This window comes from Oryzias latipes, chromosome 24, assembly GCF_053564925.1.
Source record: "Oryzias latipes strain Hd-rR chromosome 24, Olatipes_Hd-rR_3.1".
In the NCBI taxonomy this organism is placed as follows: domain Eukaryota; kingdom Metazoa; phylum Chordata; class Actinopteri; order Beloniformes; family Adrianichthyidae; genus Oryzias; species Oryzias latipes.
Window position 1 is genome coordinate 5,056,555 of NC_136260.1, and position 26,895 is coordinate 5,083,449.

At 39.9% G+C, this 26,895-nt stretch overlaps 1 protein-coding gene across 2 annotated transcripts; it reads left to right on the forward strand.

The window, feature by feature from the left end:
- LOC101160376 (gamma-aminobutyric acid receptor subunit rho-1-like) lies at positions 1 to 26,493 on the forward strand. Of its 2 annotated transcripts, XM_023953246.2 has the most exons (11): positions 1 to 258; positions 7,244 to 7,393; positions 7,925 to 7,975; positions 9,135 to 9,241; positions 16,083 to 16,150; positions 16,224 to 16,447; positions 19,996 to 20,078; positions 20,175 to 20,315; positions 20,390 to 20,542; positions 22,407 to 22,603; positions 23,253 to 26,493. In XM_023953246.2, exons 1-11 carry the CDS (start codon positions 152 to 154, stop codon positions 23,538 to 23,540), a joined length of 1,569 nt encoding a protein of 522 aa, XP_023809014.1. In that variant the 5' UTR covers positions 1 to 151; the 3' UTR covers positions 23,541 to 26,493. The 2 variants fall into 2 exon arrangements, with proteins under 2 accessions (XP_023809014.1, XP_023809015.1); XM_023953247.2 differs by lacking the exon at positions 7,244 to 7,393.
- Positions 26,494 to 26,895: the final 402 nt, after the last annotated feature.

Consider the following 26,895-nt stretch of genomic DNA (forward strand, 5'->3'; position numbering starts at 1 on the left):
GTGTCTCCCCCTCCTCCAAGAGACCAAATGCAATCAGACAATGTATGCATTCTGAGTATGCTGAGCGCGCAGCGAGTGTGCGGGTCCTGTGCGCACGCGGCGTTAGGAGCCAGCTGCCCTTGTGAGGCTCTGGGACTGGACTCCGGACACCATGCACACGGACGTGGTGCTGCTCGCCGCGCTGCTGGGGGTGCTCGGCGCGTCCTGCGCCCACAAGCCGACCAGAGGGCAGAAGCTGGAGCCGCAAAGACACATCAGGTCAGTGGGGCTGGGGTCGCAGGACCACCTCAAAGAAAAGAGTTATGTTTGAGCCAAAATTCTGGAAATAACAGCTCCACTTCCACTGCCGCTGTGCTGCTTTTGCATCCAGATTGAAAAGCAGACAAATGCTCTTTGTTCTATTATAAACCTGTTTAAACTGTAATCCATCAAACTCATGTATTAGAGTGATTTTATCGTTCAGCAGAAATAATCTTTTTATGAAATTAGCATGACTCCAGCATCTGTCTGCAAGGAAAAGGATTTATTTTCTTTATCTGCAGCTTGATGATGCAATATTACATTTATTTGCGTTAAAAGGTTTATTTTTGGAAAGATGCTCAACATCACTGAACACAAAAACAGTGTTAAGTATATGATACTTTTTTTATTTAACTGAGAGCTCCGACAATGCCAAGAATTGCACCTGCAGAAACAAAAAAACATCACTTTTTCAGGTGTGTTTTTTGTTATAAAATCTACAGGCTGCAGCTTATCGCTGAAAATAAAGCAGAGCTTCAGTTAAACTCAAATGTATTTCACTTTTACTTCACTGGTTCCTGCATTTGGATTGGTTGGTGGTAATTCTACTTTTTGATCCTGCGTGCCGGGATTGTTTGCAGCTTATCTTTTTCTTTCTGCAGGTAATGGATGAGATGTTGTCATCAGAGGTATAAAAGCTTAAGTCTGTTTTGTTTCAACAGAGAGGCATTTGGTTCACTCATGGCTCTGCAGAACGTTTTCTGGCAGCTCTGTCGTCACTTTTCCTTCAAATCTTTTCAGGGGTGCTGCTTGATTGTTTGAGGGGCCTCAGGGAACTACTTGTACGACCCCTTCCAACCAGCATTTTGTCATGATTAATAATCTAGCAGACATAACTTCATTAAAGTAAATAAAATGTAACTTTGTGTTAGAAAATGAAATTAACTGTAGATTTGAGAGAATGTGGTTGACACTGAAGACTTTGGTTCAGGTGGAACCAAAAGCGTTTTTGTTTTGGCCGTAGATTGGCGGATTGGCTCCACACCTCAGAGAGATTGAGGGTTGCCCATCCAATCCACGTGTGCCTTGTGGATTTGGAGAAAGCCATTGATCTTGCTTCTCGTGGTGTTTTGTGGGAGGTGCTCTGGGAAAAAGGGTTCCTAGCCCCCCCACTAAAGCTCACATGAAAAGACGATTTAAACCCTTTTTTTTTTTTTTTTTCGGAAAATCTGTCCTTGTCAACAATACTTGCCTTCAAAAACTCACTCCTTTGGTCAAACTAGCAAAAAAGGAAAACAAAATTAGGTTTTCGGAGGTGAACAAAGGTGGATTTGGACCTTTGTCCCGCCTTCTCTGTTTCCTCCAGTTTCTGTAGGAAACGTGCAGTCACTCACGTGTGCGTTTGGCTTAGTCTGCTGACAGATGTTTGGTTAATGGACAAAAAAGGGAGGCAATGGCCCACATCAGGGAGCTATGACAAAGTTACATTTGTTAAAACTCAGACGCTTTGAGATTTTTCGTGGTCAAAGCAGATCGCGATTTTACGTTCAGAAAAAAGCTTTAAAAGCATTTAAGTTAGTAAGTCTGCAGTAATGGAGTAAAAAGTGGTTGGATTTTTACTGAGTTGCAGATGTTTCATCCACAACATTCCTCCGGGTTTTACAAAAATGTGTCCAAAAAAAAGAAGATGTCCAAAAGTAATGCTTAGAAAATCATAAATCAACTGGAAAAGTGTAGCTGTACCAGTTTTAAACAGCTCAGTGAAGGTAGAAAACAGAAGATACACCTGCAAGGACACAGAAGTAGCAGTTCATGGAAGCTGATGAAAAGTGGACAGTGAAAGATGATGACTTCTGATTTCTGCTACAATCAAATGTTAGCATAAAACCAAAAGCATGGTTCCATTTTCTTCAATGGCAAAAGCGTTTCAATCTCTTTACGGTGTTTCTTAACCAGGCTGCTGTTTAGCAGGTTGTCTCCATCCTGGATTTGATATTGGTTTATTTCAAGAATCAATTACTTTAAAAAAAGGGCAATTCAAATCATTCACAAAGTAAGATACCTTCATTGCACAAACTTGTTTTTAGAGTCAAAAGAACTCAGACTATATTATTTGGTAGAATACAATACAGTTCAAATTATGTTCAAAGCAGAAAACCATTTTATTATCAAAAAATATACAAAAGTTGTTTATTAACAGAGTTATTATTGGTAAGCCACATACAAACAAGAAGAATTGTGTGTATCCACATTTGGAACAGAAATAGTTAACATTTTTTTTTTTTTCTCTTTTCTTTATTTTGCACATTTCTTTTGCACATCTCTTTACCTGCACTGTTTTGTAAATAGCTCTTTAAATTATACCACATTTTCCTTGTTCTCTTTTTTATTTTTATTTATATTATTCTTACTCTTTTTTTCCTGTCAGTTGTTATGGTAACGAACAAATTTCCCACGTGTGGGATCAATAAAGTATTTCTGATTCTGATTCTGATTCTGATTCAATCAATATCCAAACATAAAGGAAACGGGGATGGATATGTGAAACTAAATATGTTCACATTAGAGAAGGAACAGGACTGGAATGGATAGTGTGTACACTGGGTGTTGTAATAGATCTGGTCTAGGACATGGGGCTTTTACTTCTTCTCACTCTCTTTTGGATATTTGCTGTAATACTTTTTTTTTTTTTTTTTTGCATCTGTCTAGTAATAGATTTACCCAAAAAACATGCAACACCCAAACAAATATCCCTGAATATTTTTTCCTCTCAGCTCTGTGTAAACAGTATGTATTTCTGTGCCTGAGTTTGTCATTTATACCCCTCATCCGTACACGTGCCAAGACTGAGTAATCTGTACACGTGGGGTCCATATGGACCCCAACACTTTATTGTGAGCTTTGTTGCTGTCATCGATGCAAGGTTGGTTCAAATTTGTTTTGATGGTGTGCCTGGCTAAATTTGTTAATAGCGGAAGGCAAAAAATATAATCATAAACAGTTTTCATAGTTTCATTTCAAGAAAACAAGTAAACAAAAAATAATGATAATAATCAACTTTTTTATTTTTTGAGGGAATTTCAACAAAAAAACTTTCTATGGATGTTTTTCCAGTGTCAGAATAAAACTGTGGTTATCCAATTTAGGAAATTGAAAGGAAAAAGCCATCCAGGCGCACAATTTTCAGTCTGATTGAGAGTTCTCCAAGTCTTCACTTGGTCAGGATGGGCAGCATTCCACTCAGCAAATATGCGACTAGCTTCTCTGTTTGTCTCCCTCATGATAATGTCTAAGATTTCATTAGTCAGGAATAATCCAAAGGCATTTTTGATGTTGTCCACTCTTTCCCCTGCTGTTACACCGACATGGTGGTGTATAACATCTTGGGGACCTCTTCTGTAGATTGCTGGTGGGGTGATGTTCCAAGCTTTGCTATTTCTGTCATTAATCATTTGAGGTCTCTTTCTCTATACTCCCTGTGCTCTTCATCTCTCACTGGTACAATATTTACCGTCTGTTGTTGAAGACCTGTCCTGCCTACATTCTGTTATTCAACCTGGTCTTTAGCATCAACATCACTTCCCTCCAAGTCTGAACCAGACACATGATCTTCAATTTCAGAATTGTGATCAGAACCAGGTATATAATCATTGTCATCTTCATGATCAGAATTGTCTTAATCTGAAGGTTCTGAGTCACTTTGAAGGATTCTCTCTAAAGCCTGAATTGCAGAATATCTTGCTTGGTTCCTTGCCATGTTTCATTTAGAACCAGAACAAAAAAAATACATGGGAAGGAAATCTATCAACTGGCAATCAGTGCATCAATGTAAAAAAACATGTCTGAGAAAAAAAACTAAAAAAGTTGACAAAAGTGAGAAATATAACATCCAGAAAGATAAGATTATTTAGCAGTTTGGATGGGGTCCGCTTGGACCCCAAATAAAAAAAATGTAATAAAATAATAATGAAACACAGGAAAGCAAAAGTATTTGGTATGCAGGATGACAACTTGATGTGTAACAACTACCTAAAATACCAGAGAAAAATATTTACATACACATCAAAAAAATGCAAACAATGTAGTGCTGGGGTCTGCTTGGACCCCAGGTGTACTGTTTAGGGATACAAAAGCTGCACCAGGAAAGCTGTGCTGACAGAGCAGGTTTGAGCTCCCCGCTACAAACCTGCTCGTTTTTAGCTCGTAGTGGTGAAACGAGGCGTGGCTGCGTTGAAAAATCACTTACTCTGATTATGTAACCTTTAATCTGAGTTTTAATGGGCCTCCTGAATTATTGCTATTGTTGTGCCTGTGACAGAGGTCAGTCAGCCAGAAGGAAGGGCCAGCAATTTACCATCCTCTCCAGCCCGCCTGGAACGTAAAACATCTTTAGATGGTTTCAGTCTAACCCACTTTGACTCCCTGCTGTCAGCTTTCAAAGGATTTTGGATGCAAGCACATCGGCTGCCCTCACTGGTGTCTATACTGGAAAGGCAGTGAAGCAACAGCTTGATGTTCTGACAGCAGATGCTCGGTTACAAAAGGCAGGAGCTCACGTCATTTCTTCCATCAGGACATTTACAGACAGTGTTTTTACCAGAACTGGACATATAAATTGTCAAGCAGAATTTAAAAAGAAAACATTGGTGAAAACTGACTCATCTGTTTCATCTTTGTAATTTAACACTGATTTAATTTAGGGAGTTATTGGACTACTATGGAATGTAGTGTGTATGTAGATAGATAGATAGATAGATAGATAGATAGATAGATAGATAGATAGATAGATAGATAGATAGATAGATAGATAGATAGATAGATAGATAGATAGATAGATAGATAGATAGATAGATAGATAGATAGATAGATAGATAGATAGATAGATAGATAGATAGATAGATAGATAGATAGATAGATAGATAGATATGATATGATATATAGATATAAATATATGTATACAGTAGATACATATATATATATATATAAAAACAAAAACGCCCGTCGCCCTTCCGCGGGCTGTTACTCACACAAGCTCGGGTCCTCTACCAGAGGCCTGGGAGCTTGAGGGTCCTGCAGTATCTTAGCTGTTCCTAGCACTGCGCTTTTCTGGACTGAGAGGTCTGAGGTCTTTCCAGGTATCTGTTGTAGCCACTCCTCCAGCTTGGGGGTTACTGCCCCGAGTGCTCCAATTACCACAGGCACCACTGTCACCTTCACTTTCCATGCTTTCTCCAGTTCTTCTCTGCGTCCCTAGTATTTCTCCAGTTTCTCATGTTCCTTCTTCCTGATGTTCCCATCGCTTGGCACTGCCACATCCACCACAACGGCTTTCCTCTGTTCTTTATACACCACTACAATGTCTGGTCGGTTCGCCATTACCATCCTATCAGTCTGGATCTGGAAGTCCCAAAGGATCTTTGCCATTTCATTCTCTACCACCTTCGGAGGTGTTTCCCATTTTGACCTTGGGGTTTCCAGTTCATATTCTGCAGACATGTTCCTGTATATTATTCCAGCCACTTGATTGTATGAAACATCCAAGATGCATGAGTGCATCAAGCTCAAGGCCCCAACTGACAGTGTGCTCAGTGAATGTCTCAGGCAATGGAGAACAGAGGATACAGTGCTGGAGGACAGATCCTCATGGGAGGACAAACCCCTGCATGGGATGTACCACCGGACCATAACTGAAGTGGCTGATATCAAGGAGTCCTACCAATGGCTAGAAAGGGCTGGCCTACAGGACAGCACTGAAGCGCTCATCCTGGCAGCTCAGGAACAAGCCCTGAGCACCAGAGCGATAGAGGCTCAGATCTACCACACCAGACAAGAACCAAGGTGTAAGCGGAGCAAAGAGGCGCCTGAAACAATCCAGCACATAACTGCAGGATGTAAGATGCTGGCAGGTAAAGCATCCATGGAGCGCCACAATCAAGTGGCTGGAATAATATACAGGAACATGTCTGCAGAATATGAACTGGAAACCCCAAGGTCAAAATGGGAAACACCTCCGAAGGTGGTAGAGAATGAGAGGGCAAAGATCCTGTGGGACTTCCAGATCCAGACTGATAAGGTGGTAATGGCGTACCAACAAGACATTGTAGTGGTGGATAAAGAACAGAGGAAAGCTGTTGTGGTGGATGTGGCAGTGCCAAGCGATGGGAACATCAGGAAGAAGGAACATGAGAAACTGGAGAAATACCAGGGACTCAGAGAAGAACTGGAGAAAGCCTGGAAAGTGAAGGTGACAGTGGTGCCTGTGGTAATTGGAGCACTCGGGGCAGTAACCCCCAAGCTGGAGGAGTGGCTACAACAGATACCTGGAAAGACCTCAGACCTCTCAGTCCAGAAAAGCGCAGTGCTAGGAACAGCTAAGATACTGCAGGACCCTCAAGCTCCCAGGCCTCTGGTAGAGGACCCGAGCTTGGAGGGGAAACCATCCGCGGAGGGTGAGAGGGGCGTTTTTTTATATTGTTTTTTTTATATATGCATTTAGTTTACATAAGACTGGTTAGAAATCCCTCTCCTTGAATCCTTAAAATGAAGAGCCTTTAACCACATCTATCACAATCTGAAAAGTCTCTTTTGATCTTTATTCTCAAAACCTTCAGGTGAATACTGCCTGGATTCATCCAAACCTCAAAAAGCTGTTGGACATCTTCTCTAACAAGGATTGAATAGAATCATTTCCACGGTTTATCTTTTTTTTTAACTGTGTTTTAAGTCTTTGGTAAATACTGAGGTGGTTCAAGGAAATCAGATGGTCTAGTCCAGGGTCTATTGAGCTATGAAACAGAGAAATCTTTGGTTTAGCTGGTTTGTGTTTTATCAGCATAGTCAGAGTGTTAAGAATTTAGAAACAAGACAATCAGAGCTTAGTTTTTGTGGCTTTCCTATGGGCAGCATCCCACCTATGTCATAACTGTATTTAACTTACGTTAACCTTACAAATACTTCACGATACACTTATGTCACTCACGACAGTCGTACATTCCATTTTCAGGACATACCCTAAGGTGACCACACAGGCCTCAAAGGAACTGCAAGACTCACCCGTACTCCCGTTAGATGCAGCCCCTCCTCTGAATGACCCTCCACAGAGCCGGATAACCCCAAAACCAGCAGCATCTGTGCAGGTCAACCCCTCATACAGGTGCACAAGACTAATGCTTTAGGTGTTTCGTGTCCATATCAAAGAGTCTAAGTATCTTCAGTGCTTCCATCTCTGTGAAGGCAGAAGAAGCCATTTCTCACTACTGTTCTGAAGCCAGTTCTCATTAGTTCTTAAGAACCAAACTTCTGCACTTGGTCCATGAGATAATGCACTTCAAGGCCTGCATTTGTTTCAAGCTAACTCTAGAGGGCTGGTGTCCAGCTTTTTCACATTTCCTTTCACTAACTACCTGGAGGAGGTGTGTTTTTCTATTAAGAAGGACCCAGGTAAAAAACAAGCAGTCTTCTGAACCCCCATCTGCTGTTTAGACCGGTGGATGACTTTTACAGGTTTTGTCTTTTCTAGCCCTTTGTATGGCATGTAAATGTGACAATGGATGCTTGTGGAGCCAAGTTCAATCTATTAGTGTTGTATGCTTTCTACTATTTGAGAAATAAACCAGATTTATTTTACAGTTTTATTTCACTATTGATAGCTTATGTCTAGTAAAAGACTGTTTTTCTTTTTCAGATCAAAACGTGAATTGTCTTTAGCAGAAGGATTCTATGACAGGATTGGCAGGTATGCTTTTTTGTCATGTCTTTATCCATTCTTCGTATTATTTAAATTAGAACTGTAACTGATCTTAGTCCTAAGAATCTTCTAGCAGAGATTAAATGTCTATGACAGGAATGAAGGCACAGCGTCAATCTTTTAATCACGCCATTGTCGTGGAGTCTGAAGAGGGTGGCCTACTTCCTTATCTTTTACTAAGACCTCGCTAATCCTGTTTTATCCTTCAGAATAAGAACGTTCATGAGATTATTACCTATGATGTACAGATTCAACAGTTTTAAATCAAGCTATGGTGATCAAAATCACAGAATGAGGAAGATATCAGAAATCATATGCAATTAAAGGCAGACCTTTATCTTGAATATCAAATCATATCGTCATCATATGGTTTCTTTTTTTAATTTAACCAAGGAGTTTCAATCAGCCAAACAGGAATTTGAGGAGATGCTAATCAGCCAGACCACATGACATGCACCTGACATTGTATTTGGAGGAAAATTCCTGATTCCACCGAGGGAAGATAAGCAGAAACATCACAGTGTTTGAAATAGTTGTTTAAGAAAAATAATTTGCACAGGAAAAAATCATGAGTAATACATGTTGGAACTTTTCTGCTCCACGCTACAAAACAATGTATACTGTCATTTACAGTGTTGGAGTGTCGTCACAGACAAACACAACCAATGCAAGAGTAGAAACAGGAACATTGACCACATATAGAATGACAAAATGTAAAATAACTTTTCATAGTAGAACTCCAAATAAATGCTAATATGTGCATGGCTACATGCACACATTGAGTATAAGAACTGGACAGAGTGACCCCTGCCCCCTGGCCTTCCAAACAGGAAGTACCAACTAGCTCCAAGAAGCCAAAATCCCATAGATGTCTTAATCCCATAGATGTCTTAGTCTTAAGGTCCCTTTTTTCCAAAGTTAAAATTGATTGGTTAGAGCCCGACAGCCTTTTAATGGAAATTTTCCAGCAGGTGAGTTTGACTAAACAGTGAAATGATGACTTTTTTTTGTTTTGCTTTTTACTGAAACAACCTTAGAACTCAACTTATTCAAGATCTGTTAAAAAACATGACCATTGGTGGAAATCGCTGCATCAGCCCATCAAATGCCATCAGAAATGAACCTTCAAATCATTGTTTTCTATCAGCACCGTCGTCAAGAGAAGCCCAGATGTCACTAAAGTGTGGGGCAGAAAGTCAGAACAGCTGCTGAGGATAGATGACCATGACTTCACAATGCGACCAGGATTTGGAGGTAAGAGCTTCATCTTTCTGGAACCAGGCAAAGCTTACTTTCATCGTGCTGGCAGATGGTAGACTATGAACTCTTTTCTTCGAATTTCAAGTCAAGACAAGCTATTAGCTATGTCAAGCATTCTTTAAGACCTTCCCCTAAATCTCAATCCACACCAACCAATCTATACTCATGTGTAAACAGGAGGGTGAGACTGTCCAGCGCCTGGCTTGCAGAGATGACATAACACAGTAGGATTATGTTGAGCCATGCTGCCATGGACCAGTGATTAATCACAGCAGCCCTGGTCTGTAGCGTTTGGTTCAATAACTCCTGTCTTAATCTGCCACATGAGGAGGACTTATAGTGTGAATCATTGCGCATTTACATCCTCACACTTGCATATCCCCACATATGTTTAAAACCTCCTTTGGATTCTTGAAAAGCCTTTCTTTAGCTAAAAGCAGACTTTGATTGGGGAGCTGCTGCAGAATTCTTGAGCTAATGTGTGAAAACCATTCATTTTTATGACACATTGGAAAATATGAGCTCTTAACAAATATTTACTGAATACTTTGTTTTTCTACACTAAAGCTAAGGTCAGTTTCTGAGAACATCTTCTTTGTTCAGTCTCCAGACTGCAGCCATTTGTCGGTCTTGGTATTGGTTCAGATTTGCACGGTGTGGTCAGTCATTTCCATTCCGAGCCAGCAAATCCAAATTTGTACTTTTAGGCTGTGAAAGGTAGCGCGCAAAATACAGGAACCTTTGACTGGTAAAAATCTGGGAGATACTAATGTGTCTTTACCTGCCACCTCATGGTGGATCAGATGTTCTTGTTGTCACAGTCTGTCAGCATTACCACACATGACCAGAAATGCCTTTAGTCAGTCAGTGTGGAGCTCAAACCAAGCCAGTTTTACTGGTCTTATATAATACAAATTGGGACAAAATGGTTCATTAACTGGACTCTTTTTTTGTCTCCTGGATGTTTACAGACCATCCAGCTCAGAGATGGAACGCAAGTTCAGTCTAATCCGTCTCTGTCTTGTGGCCTATGGAAACATAACTAGTCTGGCATCTAAACACAATAGATGATGCACTTTGCTAATGTGGCTTCCTTGACGATGAGAAAATATCTGGATTTTTTTCCTTTTGGTTTTTTTAATCTTGATCTAATGATTTCCTGTTGAAGGCCAGTCTCACATTTGATAATCATCCACTGTCTTTATTCAAGTTGATCACCATCTGTCCTGAACTGGCTGAATTTGCTTGGTGATCACAGGGTTGCTAGAGCCAACCCAGCTAGTGTTGGGCAGGGTACCTGTTCACAGGTTGCCAGTCTGTCGCAGGGCCTAAGTTGATCGTCCTTGGTGTATTTTAGTGTCTGGATTTTAGTTCAGTCCTGTAAGTTATCTGCTTCATCAATTTTTTAACCGTCCTTTTGTTTATAGTGTCGTCACATTTTGAGTTAATTTTGTGTCCTGCACACATTTTTTGACAGAAAATGCTTACTTTGGAAAGTTGAAGAATAGTTTTGAGGAAGTTGACTGTTACTCAAAGTAGGGGTGGAGCAACAGTTTCACCTCAAGTATTAACATCTCATTAGTTCAACCTTTAGCACCCTCAGCAGAGACATCTGTGTTATGTAACTTACCAAACAACAGTTTGACAGCATTCTGCAGCTTTTTTTCCATGAAAACTCATCAGAAAATCCCCAACAATCTGAGCCGGGCTGGATGGATGTGACGAGGACAGCCGACGATCCAACTGTCAGTCGCAGCTGCCAAACAAAAACGGCTACATGAAAGAAACCAAAGCCTTGTATAAGCTCTCATATCTAATTAATAGAAGAGTAAATACCCCAAATGTAGAACTAACTATTTTCATGGCATCCCGATTTGATTTCATTTGTTGTGTTACTTTTTATTTTTTAACAAGCTTAGTTAGGAAAAGAACAGATTTCACCAGGAGATTTGCTTTGAATACAATCTTTCTTGCTGAAAACCCATGACTAGAGGAAGAGTAATTATCTGGAGCAAACAGAATGAGACAAATTAGGTTAAAAAAAACTGCAATATCTAATTTGGGAACAAGAAAACAATTCTAGAAATTGTAAAAATGATAAGAATATAAACAAAAAAGTAAAGAACCCAAGAAAGGAAATGTCTAAAGTAAAAAAAAAAGACCAGTTGATGATGAGATAACCATCAGCTTAGGCCATTCTGTACTATTTCTTTAATTTAAAAAATAATACAGAATATTCCTTAAAGACCAACTCTGACGAATATTGTGTTTTTGGTGTTTTTACCATGTCCTAGTGACCTTTTTCTGTGCATGGAGGACTTATAAAGAAAATTAGGATTAAAATGTATTTAAAATAAATTTTCTTTATTCAAATCATGGTGTATTAGGAACAAATAAAAAAACGTCTTTGGAAAAAGAGATTTTTGTGACATAGATATACTCTTGGTGGACCACAAGCTCCGTTCTCCCAGCAACGGGGCGGAGAAGGGGGTTGGGGTTGCTCCATGCCGATGGTCCTACCAACAACTTAGAGGCAAGTTTTTGATTAACTCCTGCTGCTCTGCAGAAACTATGTCCTAGAAAACGACACAGGTTTTTTGGCTTAAAACAGCATTGTCATAATTAAAAGACCACTGGAAAAGCTTTGGAAATAGACCACAAGATGATCGTAGTGGGACTAATGGCAAAGTTGATGTTTACCATACGGAGGAAGGCAGAGCTGGTTCAACAGAAGAGGAGCCTATAGCAGCTAAATGCTCTGCCTAACATTCTACTTTTGTAAGTTCCAGAAAAAAATCTGTCACTCTGCAGTATAAAGGCCCTTACGCTGGCAGTGTGAGCACTCCAAACCTAATCGCTGTCCCATTTGTCTGTATTGACTGGTGTCTATCCTGCATTTGCTTTTTTTTAAGCATTCCAGTTGCTGAATCCCCATCATCCCCCTGCATCTTCTGCTTCAACACCAACAGAAGTCTTTTCACATTGAGAGTTTGTTTTAAAAACAGTTTGTCAGTGTTACAACTACAACTTTGTTACGTTTTTGAAATAAACTGATCCTAAGAGTATTAATGGTGACTGGTGATACAGCCCCTCCCACAGAAAAGAGGTGGATAGATAGATTATGTTTCACTTTGAAAAGAGAGAAGTTCTTCATTAAACTTTGAACGATGTGATATTTTTGTAAATACACTTTTAAAAGTTGAAGCTCTAGACTGTGTCAATCATCTGTTAACAGGCATCAACTGATGACTATCTTTTCTTCACTTTAACTTGTTCAAGCTTGTCCTCTTTGAATTTGAAAGAAAGAAACTTTTAAATTATATTTTACGGGAAAATTTATATAGCTGCACAACATTAGGGAAAGTTTGAGAAAAGTGTGATGAGGAATTAAGATCTCAAAGTAGTTGAATGGGTCAGTCTCTCTTCATGAAAGCAGTCTTAGACTATGTTCACACTGCAAGGCTTAATGCTCAATTCCAATATTTTGCAAAAATCGATTTTTTTGCAAGGCCGTTCACATTTCCAATTAAATGCGAACTTTTGTGATTTCCTGTGTGACCGTGAAATGACCCAGAATTGACCGGCATGCACAGAATAGTACTCAACGGGGAACGACGTCACGCATTGTTTGCGGAAATAGCTAACGTTAACAATGGATGTCAACAACAGTGTTGTCAACAGCGGAGCTCTTTTTGCATTATTAAATTTATTTTCACAAAGGAGCCAGCACAATTACAATCATCTCATTTTAAGAAGGCATTGGAGCCAGGATCTTCTGTACCCACTGTTGTGGAATGGGGATGTGTGTGTGCTGGGGCTGCTCACGTGTGTGTAAGAGAGAGGAGAGAGCGTGTGCAGCGCAGGAGGGAATTCATGTTGTGTGTTACTGAAGAAGGAGAACGGTAATAAAAGAAAGCTCCCCCCAGCAGAACTGCTATTGACTCTTTATTAACCCGCTCTGGAGAATATGAGGGTCCGGGCATCTAACCGCGCATCTGGCCACGGTCGGAAAGGAAAAAAAGTCACAGCCGGAAAGGTTCAACATCGCCCTCCCCCATTTCGCTGGAAATATTTTCAAATAATGCCCGGTTGCGATAAGAGCCCTGGAGTTTGGCCTGAATAGAGCTGTCACCCCAAATATTAATCCAATCAGTAACCTCGATTCCACTGACTGGTCTCAGCAGCATCGTCCGCCATGGTTTTTGTTTCTGTTCTCGTTCCCGCCTACTTCAACGTAGAATGATGACGTTTCAATCAATGACGTACGGGTCGGATACATGTGGCCTGGCCGTTTAGACGGCGGTCGCATTTGAAAAGATTGGATACGTATCAGATTCAGGACCACATACCCAAGTGGCCTGGGTCACATTTGAAAAGATCGGATCTGTGTCGTTCAGACTGTCATGAAAAGATCAGATACAGGTCGCATAGGGGCAAAAAAATTGGAATTGGGTCGTTTCAGCCTGCAGTGTGAACATAGCCTAAGTTATCACTTTTGCTTTATGGCAGGGTGCTGCATCATGCTGGAAAATGCATTGTTCATCACCAAACTGTTGTTGAAGATTGTTGGAAGAAGTTGCGGTTGGAGGGTGTTTTGGTACCATTCTTATGGCTGTGTTTTTGGGCAAAATTGTGAGTGAGCCCACTCCCTTGGATGAGAAGCAACCCCACATATGAATAGTCTCAGAATGCTTTACTGTTGGCATGACACACGACTGATGGTAGCACTCAACATTTTTTCTCTGGACAAGCCTTTTTCCAGATGCCCCAAACAATCAGAAAGAGGCTTCTTTCTGAGATTATGACTTTGCCCCAGTCCTCAGCAGTTAAATTGCCATACTTAGCAGAAGATCAATCTGTCCCTGATGGTCTTTTAGACAGAAGTGGCTTCTTTGCCACCCTTCTTGACGCCATTTTCCACATGTCTTTGCCTCACCGTGTGTGCAGAAGTGCTCACACCTGCCTGGAAGCAAGCTCTGCACTAGTGGCACTCTGATCCCGCAGGTGAATCCTCTTTAGAAGACAATTCTGGCGCTTGCTGGACTTTCTTTGAAGCGCTGAAGCCTTCTTTTAGGTACAATCGTAGTAGCCACAATCTTTGCCTGTTAAACAATTTATATGCAACCCAATATTGGCTGCACGCGTTTCTTTGCAGGTCACTATGGTTAAGAATAGAAGAACAATGATTTCAAGCATCACCCTCCTTTTAACGTGTCAAGTCTGCAATTCTAACCTTATCAGCCTGACATAATGATCACCAGTCTTGTGCTCTTCAACATTCTCACCTGAGTTAACAAGACGATGACTGCAATGATCTCAGCAGGTCCTTTAATGACAGCAATGAAATGCAGCGGAAAGTTTATTTTCGGGATTAAGTTCATTTTAATGGCAAAGAAGGACTATGCAATCATCTGATCACCCTTCATAACATTCTGCAGTATATGCAAATTGCTATTATAAAAACTTAAGGAGCAACTTTTCCAATTTCCAGTATCTATGTAATTCTCAAAACCTTGGCCACGACTGTACACTTTGTGTGTTAGAAGATTCATAATCTCCCCTTGTAATAGTAAAATACGTACAACACAAGAGGTCTTCAGCTCTCATCTGTTTGCTCAGGGGTTGGACAGGACAAGTTATGAAAATAACAATAATCTGCTAATAATCTGAGGTAAGTGGAAGAAAACGATGAATCACACAGGCCTTTGCATATCAAAGATATTCTTGTACTCTGGTAAGATAATCGGCTTCACCTTCAGTAGAAAGATCAGTGTCATCAGCATAACAAGGAAACTTTCATACAGTACTTCCCCATTTTGTTACTTCACCCCTTAAACACCAGAGCTGTCTCTGGCAACAGGAAATTTTGTACACTCTTTGAACTACCATAAGTCTTGGATTGTTTATAAAACAAAGTTAATGTAATTCCAACAGACTCTGAAGTTGACAAAAGTGACTTTGTGCTGATTTGCAACACTTTTCTGTAATAAGGTGTTGCAAATCAGCCCAAAGCCACCTTTCTCTGTGTCCGAATCACTGATTTACGTTAAAAAGTGTTGCATGTCAGCGCAAAGCCGCTTTTGTCAACTTCAGAATCTGTTGGAATTTGGGTAATTCGGTTATATTTCACTTCTGTAAAGCTTTGGATGTCACTTAAAAAAAGCTATAATTCCTTTTAGAATCCATTTGAATTACGTTAATTGCATAAACAGTTAAAGAGTTACGTTAATTCAAAAAACGCCTGCTGGAGTTACAGCTACAGTGTTAAAAGGGTTAAATTAACTATGTGTCCACAACAATACCACGGGTTTTACCAAATGAATTGTCTGCATTTTGCAAGATCACTCTAACTAAATGTTTTTAACAAAAACTAGGAAAGCTTCCACCATATGACAACATAAAAAGCTTTTAAAGCTGGACAAAAGATGTTAAAAAGAAGTTCAAAAACTATTCTTTACTCATGAGAATAGAACAGAAAGCTTCATGGTGTCTTCTGTTTGACTTTCAGAAATATAGCTTGATACCAACGGTTATTGTCAATTAGGATTAGGGTACTCACCCCACTGGCTCTGTGCTGCTTCAAAGACATTTCCACACATTAGCTTTTATGAGGATTTGGTGAAAGAGAGCGGAAGTCAGTGTTTGACTCAAAGCAGTCAGCTTTAAAAGGAGTCACGACCCTAACAAGAAATTCTAATCCTGCAGCTCTAACGAGGCTGCCGGTTTACATGTGTTGTGTATGTTCAGATGCATACAGATGCAGATCCTGTCAGCACGTCATAGATGACTTGAATGATGTTAGTGCACATTTCTGAACAGCTGTACTTTTTTTCAGGACCTGCTGTTCCAGTTGGAGTGGATGTTCAGGTTGAAAGCCTGGATGCGATTTCAGAAGTTGACATGGTACGTGTTGTAAGCGGTAGAACATTGTGATCTTTGACACAACACTAAAGACAAGTATGCTCTATTTTTCAAGGACTTCACAATGACTCTGTACTTGAGGCACTACTGGAAAGATGAGCGCCTGTCTTTTAAAAGCAACACCAACCAGAGTATGACTTTTGATGGCCGCCTGGTGAAGAAGATTTGGGTTCCGGACATGTTCTTTGTTCACTCTAAGAAGTCCTTCACACATGACACCACCAAGGACAACGTCATGCTGAGAGTTTATCCCGATGGAAAGGTTCTCTACAGTCTCAGGTATTGTTGAATCTGGAAAAAGTTGACTTATTGTTGGGCACAGTCTCCTAAAAAACAGTCACAACACATGATATAAATGTGGGATCAAATCAGGGCCTTATTGCATGCGGCCATTCGGTCGTCAAATGTGTGTCACTTTGATTAATTTCACCAAGTCAATACTGCCTTCTGGGAAAAAAACGATCTGATGTTTATCAGCTCAAAGGTGACCAGCTCAATCTTTAGTGGAAAGCAATTGTCAAAGAACAAAAAATGTGGACATTGTAATAAAATAAACACAAAAGTAAACAAATAATAACATAAATGTTTAAAAAAATATTATAGGATTATGTTGGAGACTCTCTGTGTCAAAAGGATGCATTCAAGTTGTGACTAAGGGGGAAGAACACATCAACACAAGCTGTAGTGATCACAACTAGTGTTAGAAATATCTCTGAGTTTTTGTTTTCAAATTGAATTTCTTTTGTTTTCTCAAATGTAAAAATGTATCTGCTTGATTTGGTTTGACATAAAACAGCACTTTAAACTTTCTATTTTAACAATGTAAAAACAAATAAAGCTAGCTCCAAACTCAGCATCCTTTTTCCAACAACATCACTGTTCATCCTCTGAATATATCCAAACCATCTCCATCTGCTTCCCTGCATTGATCTCCAGAACATCTACCATCATCTGATCCTCTGATGGATTCATTCCTGATCCATCCTGGTCTCTCCCAAAGAGAACCTCAACATCTTCCTCTTTGCTACTTCCAGCTATCACAGACAAACATGTCATGCAGCAATAAAAAAGGGGGGGTTGTCAGATTCTAGCAGGTCTGCACCTCCGTTATTGTAATATCTAACCATGATTGTAAAATGAACAAATGTGTCACAAAAAAGCCGTGTGTAAAACATATATTTACAAGTACCAAACAGAATGTGTGTTCTAACCTTCATTTTCCATGTTTTTGGTTTGTTTAATATATAAAGATGTTCAATCTTTGCATTTTCTTTTTTGTTGTCTGAACTGACTCTCCATGCAAAGTCAAGGTTAGAAAGGGCTATTAGGAATTACATCTGTCTGATGGAGCCAACCGTTGCTATAATCAGATGATTGGATGGGCAGGGGTCCAGATCAGTTGATGGTCAGAGGTTTGATACATTTCCCATGAGGTTATCAGACAAACTTACAGTTGCAAAAGAAATTAGGCTTTGATCTTAAAACACACCTAAACTGGTTTTCTATTTGGGAAGATCATGAATGGAGAAGGTGTTCCTAAACAGAACTTTGGAATGTTTATATGGGTGAATCAAGTTGCTCTAGTTACCCATAATGTTATTTAAAGGACACCAAAGACAGAAAAGTGAGGAAAAAGGAAAAAAGCTACTTGACACAAGAGTGACCCAGTAATCTTGGTGAGCGATAGGAACCCTGAGCCAAGATAGCTGATTCTCTAATCCTCATTGGCAGAGTAACAGCTGGCCATCATCCCTGTGACCACTCAGGCGTAGTGCTGACTTCCTGACAGATGGGAACAATCCAAATTCAAACAATGACATCAGTTCTGTCCACGTGTCACAGGCGCTCACCACCATCCCAAATTAATTTACTTTTCAAACTTTGGACACTGAAACCATAAGATGCTGCAACAGAGCCGGATTTCGCTGCAATCACAACTTTCAGTGCTTGCTTCGATGGTATATGCATCACATGACCCCCTTTAATCTGCTGGAGCTGCTGGGAGAGTTTCCAGGCTAAGGCAGATTGGAGAGTGAGCGGGACAGTTTGTTGACAAACCATATAGCTCCATGCCGTGAGCTGGATTATGTATTTTCATTTCACATCTGAGTGCAGGAAATCAAATCTCTGCTGAATCTGTGGTCCCTGCCATCGTTTGCAAGATGAAAACGAAGCAGGTAACACCAAAAGTAGCCTGTGCAAAAACAGTCATCAGAAAAAAAATTCACTTTGGGTAACTTTTAGTGCCAATATAATAAAGCAACTCAATGACTGGAACTGCAGGTAAAAATCTGAAGTGTGAGACTGAAGGTTCAGCTGCTTAAAGCTAAAAGTACGCAGGAAAGACAGAAATGATCATTTTCAGTCAGGTTTTTACACGGTGATTGTTTACATTTTAGTTCTTTTTTTTTAGTTCAGTGAAGCTCACACAGCTTTTCCTGCACAACTTCCATCAGGATGGGGTCTGGACATTGAGTCCTTTTCATTTGCAAACCCTCTGTTGTGGATTTGCTGCTGTGTTCAGTTCATTGTCCCGTTCCATGACCCAGATTCTGACCAGCTGCATTATTAGTCCTTTTAAACCCAGTCCGTGTACATAAAGTCCTTTCAAAAAGAAAAAAATGGGGGATTAAAACGTACCTATTTGTTGAAAAATATGCTTTGAAATCAACACTAAAATACAAGTAAAAATTTTTTTTATTGAAATTATATGAATTAAATATCTCTTTTTAAATATTATTGTGCATCAATGTCAGATTTTGAGTTCCAATTTCAAAATCATTCTTGTTTTTACTGACTATTTATTGAATTCCTTTTATTATGTTTATATTATCAACCTTTCAACCGTTTTTAATCTAATTATTTGGTTCCTTCTCCTTAGTTATTTTTGTTCTCAAATGAAGCTATGAAAACAGTTTTTGGAGATGTTTAAACAGTTCAAAACATGTAAATGTATTGACTTTACTTCCTTACACATTTATATTATAGCAATCTCTTTATTGTAAATGTCTTTATTTTCTTTGAAAAGGTCAGCCTTCAAAATAAAAGTATAAGACTTGCAATGCTTTTACACTTTACTGACAGATCAGCTACAGAAAAAAAAATCCAGGATTATTACTCCTCCAGCAAAATGCCTGATTAATATTATAAGAGATTTTCTTGACGAATACTTTAGGAGAGTTTTAGTCTCTGTTTTTTGATTCAGCAGAGTTGTTTTCCTCTGTCCTCTGGCTGATTATTTCAGAAAACGTAACTTTAGACAGCCACATGGGGAAAATTTTGAACTACACTTATTGCCAATAATCAATATAAAAATTCTCTTTAGCATCCATGAATGAGGTGCTATACTTATAAACCAAAGCTGACTTCTTAATGATGTACTAAATGTTTTCTCTGAGCTTTTTGCACTTTGTTGACCTAAATTTTAGCTTTTAGCTAAATTTTAAGAATATTTTTATTGGATATATACATTATGTTATTTGTTCACACATTTTTAACTTATTCATTTTTATAAATTATTTATTTTAAATAATTGTACTTGTTCATTAAGGTTTGTTCCTTTGGTTATTGATATCTGCTTTTACTTGTAAGTATTTTATGGTTCTGGGCATTGAGTATGTTTTATTGTTTGGTCGTGCTGCTCTTTGTTTTGACTTTTGGTGTTTAAATTGAAAACTCTTTTTGCTATGTAAAGCGCTTTGAGTTACGTATGTATGGTAAGTGCTTTCACAGATAAAGTTTGATTTGACTGGACGTACTCGGTGTGTCATGGGTCTCCTTCCCAGCATGTCCATGTCTGATGACCGACTGTTTGCTATTTCCCTCAGAGTAACCGTCACCGCCATGTGCAGCATGGACCTCAGCCGTTTTCCTCTCGACACCCAAACGTGCTCTTTGGAGATTGAAAGCTGTGAGTAGCTGCTGTCAGGAACTTTCTGTCTGGTCAGTTTGTTCTTGTTGAGATGTGTTTTTAACCATGACGTGTTTTTATCTTCTGGGTCCACAGATGCCTACACAGATGATGATTTAATGTTGTACTGGAAGGAAGGGAACAGGTCCTTAAACACAGATGAGAGGATCTCTCTCTCCCAGTTTCTCATTCAGGAGTTTCATACAACCACAAAGCTTGCCTTCTACAGCAGCACAGGTACTGACGGAGGGCTGCTCCATGCTCTCCATCTTGAGGACTTCAGCTTCAACTCTGCTCTGCCTCCTCCCCAGGCTGGTACAACCGTCTGTACATCAACTTCACTCTGCGGCGGCACATCTTCTTCTTCCTGCTGCAGACGTACTTCCCTGCCACCCTCATGGTCATGCTGTCCTGGGTGTCATTCTGGATCGACCGCCGGGCCGTCCCAGCCAGAGTCCCGCTTGGTGAAAACTCTTGATCTTTTGACTGTTGTGTAAAGGCTCAATCAGATTCTACAAGAAAGACCTTGGAGCCAGGGAGAGCAAAGATATGATGCTCATTTTTACTCAGGACTTTTTCAGCTTTTATTTGATCATCCCACGGCCGACCTGGCAAATCTGTATTACAGAAGATTGTCTTACCAGACATTTGGGTGGTTTTGCTCTACAGTTTTGGCTGGTGTTTGTTGGGTTTTGTCGAAGTTTCTCTTCTGTCTCTCAAAGTTCCTAAATGAAAAGTCCAATTCATGTCTGACAGTTTTTAGCCGTAACTTTAAGTAAAGTCTGAAGTACTCAAACTTCAATTTTTGATTGTCACACTGCAAAAGCAGTCTCCTTAGAAATAAGTAAAAAAAAATGTTACCCCTTTGGCAAATTGTCTTAAATAAGCGTAAAATCTTAGAGATTTGTGAGTTTTGTGAGTTGAAGATTATTTTTCTTGTCAGATAGAAAATTAGACAATTTTTTAAAACAACACTCTATTTCCTCTCTGAAAACTCAGCTGCCAGCAGCTGTTCCTCAAGACGCCCTATTGTTCAAACTGCACAGTAACTGTCTTGTGTTCTGCTGTGCTTAAAAGTCTGAAAAATTCTCTGAAGCATACTGCCCAAAATGTAACTGATGGAAAAATAGCCACATCTCAGAGGCTGTTGCTCATTTATAGTTAGTGTATTTTTACCCTTTTACAATGTTGATATATACTTCTAATTCTCCATCCATCCATCCATCTTCCTCCGCTCATGCGGGGCCGGGTCGCGGGGAGGGCAGTCAAAGCAAAGATGCTCAGACTTCCCTCGCCCCGGCCACTTCCTCCTGCTCCTCTGGGGGGACCCTGGGGTGTTCTCTGGCCAGCTGAGAGACATAGTCTCCCCAGCGTGTCCCCAGTGGGACATGGCCGGAACACCTCCCCAGGGAGGGGTCCAGGAGGCATCCGGACTAGATGCCCGAGCCTACTAATTCTCATTTCTGTTTTTGTTGTATTTTTGCAGTTCATTTCAATTTGTTTCTAGGGAGATAAATGTTTCACCTGTTCAGGGACTACAGGTGAAAAATAGCCTTTTGGCAAACTCTGGTGCATTTGCAGAAATGCCTTTTAATGTTCGATGGCCCTGTCAGATAAACTAATAATAAATAATAATAACAATAATAAAGTGTGTAATCGCACGTAATTTTTGAAATACGCGTGTCCATCCCTGAACTTTTTTCTTGGCCGCACAGACCGAGAGGAAGGGTTTAGGTTGGGATTATGGTCACGGTTAGGGTTAAAGCGCCAAATGGTTCTTGTACGTGTCTGTTTCTGCAGCTCAATGCTCCTCCCGGGCATGGATTAAATGGGGAGAACACGTCACACACCTTGGTGCGTAACAGCTAATGGGACTTTAGGTTTAACTTTAAATATCTGTGGCCAAAATGCAACCTTGGACGCACTTAAAAGATGTGCGGCTAATGCTGAAATGTGCATCTTGGCTGCATGTATTACTTATGGCCGACATTAATTTCCATCAGTTTTTGTGCTGGTCTGGAATAAATATGTGTGAATAACACCCCCCTGAACTAATACATAAAATAAATAAGCGCATAGTTTAAATGTTTAGCTTCAGGAAAGTGGCGTGCTCTAAACCATCGTTGAATCAGACAAATGGAAAAGATTTCCTGCAAAAAACTGCTCAGTTTCCTTTGGTTGGCAGAGTTCTGGAAAAAAAAAAAGCAACTTCGGTAACTTCATGTTATTGTTAGGGTGACGCAACTGACCAGTCCCAACAAAGTAAACTTTAATGAAAAGTGAAGTTGTAGAAACACAAAGGTAAACGTTTTTCTTTGTTGTCCACAGGCATAACCACGGTGCTCACCATGTCCACCATCATCACTGGAGTCAACGCCTCTATGCCCAGAGTGTCCTACATCAAAGCTGTGGACATTTACCTCTGGGTCAGCTTCGTCTTTGTCTTCCTCTCGGTGATAGAGTACGCTGCTGTCAACTACCTGTCCACTCTGCAGGAGCGGAAAGAGAGAAAATTGCGTGAGAAGGTTGGTTCTTGTTGCTGGTTTGGACCAAACATCTGGTTCTGACAGTCCTGATTGTTGAGTCAGTCTCTGCATTCACATGCATCCCAACACAGTCATCAGAACATGAACGGTCTCATAAATCAGACAGAGATGTCGCCAGTGGTGATACCTACAGTAAATACCACACACTCTTTGACAGACCGTAACGCCTCGTCTGTTTACGTGATCAATGTGGAGCAGCCGATTCTGACGCAGAGAAAAGCAGCTTTTCATATCAGCTTTGCACCACATTTGAAACCTAAAGTATTGCATCAAAGCCACTTTTCTCCACTTTAGAATCCACGGAAATTTGTGTTATAAGTTAAAGAGTACCAGTAGTCTAAAGAATGTCAACACTGGAGCTAAAGTTCCAGTGTTAAGGGTTAAAAGAGTTGATTTCAGCTGGTCTCCTCATGTATCATTTGTTTTTTTACTTCATTTTTAAGCAGGGAAGGTATTTTAAAGCTTTCACTGGTAAAACATTATCATGTTTGAAAAAAACAAAACTAAAAAACTAAAAGGAACTTTTCAAAAACAGCATTTTGAGAGATTTTCTTTAGGTGTTTTACACTCCTTTGGACCCTTTCTCATCCCTAACCCTTGTCTGTGGGACGTCTGGGTTTCCTCTTAGCTGCCGTGTACCTGTGGAATGGCCCACCCCGGGTTGATGTCCGCCAGCTACAGTGAGGTGGACGTCAACACCACCGGAAACTACGGCATGCCAGAAGAGAACGGCGTCAGACGGGAAAGGATTCTGGCTGAACTGGTAATGGAGAACGACCAGGTGACCGGCCACGTCGGCTCTAGGGCCTACAGCGACGTCTGGATCGACACGCACGCCATAGACAAGTACTCCCGGGTCATCTTCCCAGGATCCTACATCCTCTTTAACATCATCTACTGGACCATCTACTCCTAATGGAGAGGAAACGGAAACCAGGCAAACTGAAACGGTTCTTTTTGACAAAAGAGGATCTGGTCCAAGCTTGGGTGAGAGGACTAATGTGAAGCAGAGTTTTTTACACAGACCTGATCCCAGCAGGAGCAATGGAACAGCTTCATTCCCAATAACAGAAAACTCACAAAACAAAAAGAAACTCTGTTGTTTTTCACACAGTCCTCTTGTTGTCTGTCCATTTCATTTGGGACTCTCAACCATTTTCTCAGGCTGTTTTTGACAAAAGCTTTAACTAAGGATCATCAAATGTCACCAGAAAGCTTTTCTATTGGCAGTATCTGTGACAGAAAAGCCTGACTGGTCCTGGTAGACAGGTCACAAAACACAGAGTTGATACCTGTAGACATTTCAAGACCCTCTCTGATGAAAACAGTGTTTTTGGTGTTTTTAACATGTTCTTGTTGCATTTTTCTGATAACGAAGGACATATATCAAGAAAATTACAATTATAATTGTACTTCTATGTTTTTCTTCATTCAAATCATTAAGAAAAATGAGCAGATGAAAAAATGCTTTTAGTTGTGACGTAGAAAGTACAACCACCGGGCCACAATCTCTCTGCTCTATTCTATTCTGATCATCCACTTGTAGATCCATGTACGTCTTTGTTTTCCTCGTCTCAGCTGGAATCTGGATCTAAACTGGACAGCTGGATAGCTCTGATATTGCTCGCCTTTTTTGTTGCACCAGTACTGTTAGGTTGGGGTGTGAAGGACAGAGAGAAACAGAGAGCTCTCAGCAATGGGAAGGGTAAGGCCGGACAGTCCCCCCCACGATGCAGAGGTGAATTTCTGATAAACTACTGGCGCTCTTCAGAAACTATGTCACAAAAATGACACAGGTTTTTTGATTTTGTCAAAAAACGGTATAATCATGAATAAAAGACCACTGGCCACGCTTTGAAAACAGATAAAAAGATGATCAGAGTGGGACTTTTAGATAAAGAAGTTAGTCACTTAATAAATATGACTGTGGAAAATCTACTGAAACTGATCATTTAAAACATTAAATTTTATTTTCCATAGTTTTCCACAGCAAGACCCCAGCCCCAAAGCCAGTTGTGTTTGTTTTCATGTGTGTTTGTAAAAAGTCTTGGAAAGAAGGCATAATTACCTTAACAATGTTACGTTCAAAAACCACTAATGCCATTTTAGACCATTTGTAATTTGTTCATCTGTGAACCCTGTGACCTGAACATGACCAGAAGGCTGAACACGGGTGTGTTCAGAAAGGTGGAAGGGGAAACCCTGTTCTATTTGAAAAGTACCGGGTTGCGGAACATTGTTCTTTTGACACACTGAATTTAAATGCTCACAATGAAACTTTCTGTGAAAAAAACAGCGGTGGGAGGCTGATGATGTGGGCTGCAGTTCTAGGACGCCTTGCAGTCATAATGTGTATCTTTAAGTGTCTGTTGGATGTAAAGTCAAATATAAAAGAATCAACCCAAAAACTAAGGAAATGAAGTCCAAACCTCAAGTTTATAAACTTTTTATCAATCTTATCTTCCGTAAGCTTTATTCACTGTTGTGTTACATATATTTACACAACAAGTCAGTACATTTACAGGATGTTTTTAATCATCTAATTTTATAAAAAAAAAAATTTTTTTTGCATGAACCCAGTTCCAAAAAGAGTCTGGATCTTTAGGAAACTGAGTATAACAAACATATTTACTGCACAAACATCAAACCTACTTCAACAAGAATTCTACCATTTATTGAAAAACACTGGCTAGAATTTGATGGCATTCCTAGTAGGGGGTGTAAAAAAAAACACACCTTAGTGGAAAGAAGTGAAAGATTTATTTCCCAGAAATGATGAACCAACCCAGTTTGTTGTTTTTTTGTGAATCTCTCAAAACGTCGTCTTTGAAATGTGTATGAAATCACACCATGTTGCACAAATGTTTTGATTTGCTTTACAAATGTAATCCACATCAATGCAGAAATTCAGACGTTCCCGTGACCTTCTACGAGGGCGCCACCTTGAGGCAAAATGGAAAATCAGGCAGAATGTGTACATTTTAGTGTCCTTGAACTTCTGCAAATTTGTCATACAGACAAATGGTTCAATAGAATTTATAGAAGTTTTTTTTTTTTTAATAACACAGTTGATCATTACATAGTATCTAGAAAAAGACGGCAGTCTGACAGCGAGAAGCCTGCATATGTTGAGTCTGATGCAGGACCAAAGTCTGTCCCACGATGAACACATGCTTCTGTCCATAGATAATAATAATAATAATAATAATTAATAATTGATACTATCCCACAATGGGGAAATTGTTTTGCCCTTCTGCTGACGACCTGCTCTACTGCCTGAGCTAAACTGCCGCCCAAGATGGATGTGTTATAGACGCATTCATGCTTAACGATGTTGCTATGAAACCATGGAAAACGTCCTCTGCAGTGTCTGTATCTGTCTGTCTCACCCTTAGCTCTTTAGGTGACATAAATTGAATAAGTCCTAAAGATAATTTCCATGACTGTCATGACCAACATCAGCAGGAAATGAGGCGATAAACAAATGAAGAAAAACAGTGATTAATTCATTTCTAGAAAGTTCTTAGATTCCAGAGCACTAGCATCCTGTTTTTCCTGGATGTTGCAAAGGTTTGTGTTTGTATCAGTTGTGTTGATTTTAGTGACACACTCATTGAAGTGTCACATGGTTTTTCAATACAGCGACACTTGTCCTGGAAAACACTCTTCATTTTTTATTCTTTTCTTTTTTTATTGTCAGATAAACTTTTTATGGTTGTTTTACTATCTAGGATTGTTGATTTTGCGATGGATCACCGTACATTTTTATTGTTAGCCATCAGGACGGCGGTGAAAATGTCAGCTGACACTTTTTCTACTGCACATCTCCTCTTCTGAGGACTCTTCTCAATAAAGCACCAGCGTAGCCATCCTGTGTCCATTTCTTGTTTGTTTAGCAGATAAATGTACGCCGAGGATCCAGATCTTGTTATGCATCGTTCAGTATTGCTGAAATTATGTAACTCTACTGTATCATCTGTCACACATTATGTAAAATTTAGAAGAACCGAAAGGCAAAGTCTGCAAAAGCTGAGAGATTTCTTCTGCTTTATTGTAAACCAATTTTCATATTTTCATGTAAATTGGGATGATTGGTGCTCTGACAGAAAGTTGTGCCACTTTTTGCTGTGTGAGCTTTAGTTTACTTCTGGTGTGAATGTTTGAGCATTTTCAGGATGAAGGAGCAGATTTTTGCCAATTTTTAAAGAGTCCATCAGGAAGACACTAACGGGAGCAAAAACTGTGACGTGAAAAAAACGTTAGGACACAAA

Coding starts and splice junctions, on each gene's coding strand:
- LOC101160376 (XM_023953246.2), top strand. CDS start 152: ATGCACACGGACGTGGTGCTGCTCGCCGCGCTGCTGGGGGTGCTCGGC. Junction 7,976..9,134: donor TTCTATGACAGGATTGGCAG/GTATGCTTTTTT, acceptor GTTTTCTATCAG/CACCGTCGTCAAGAGAAGCC. Junction 20,079..20,174: donor CTCTTTGGAGATTGAAAGCT/GTGAGTAGCTGC, acceptor CTGGGTCCACAG/ATGCCTACACAGATGATGAT.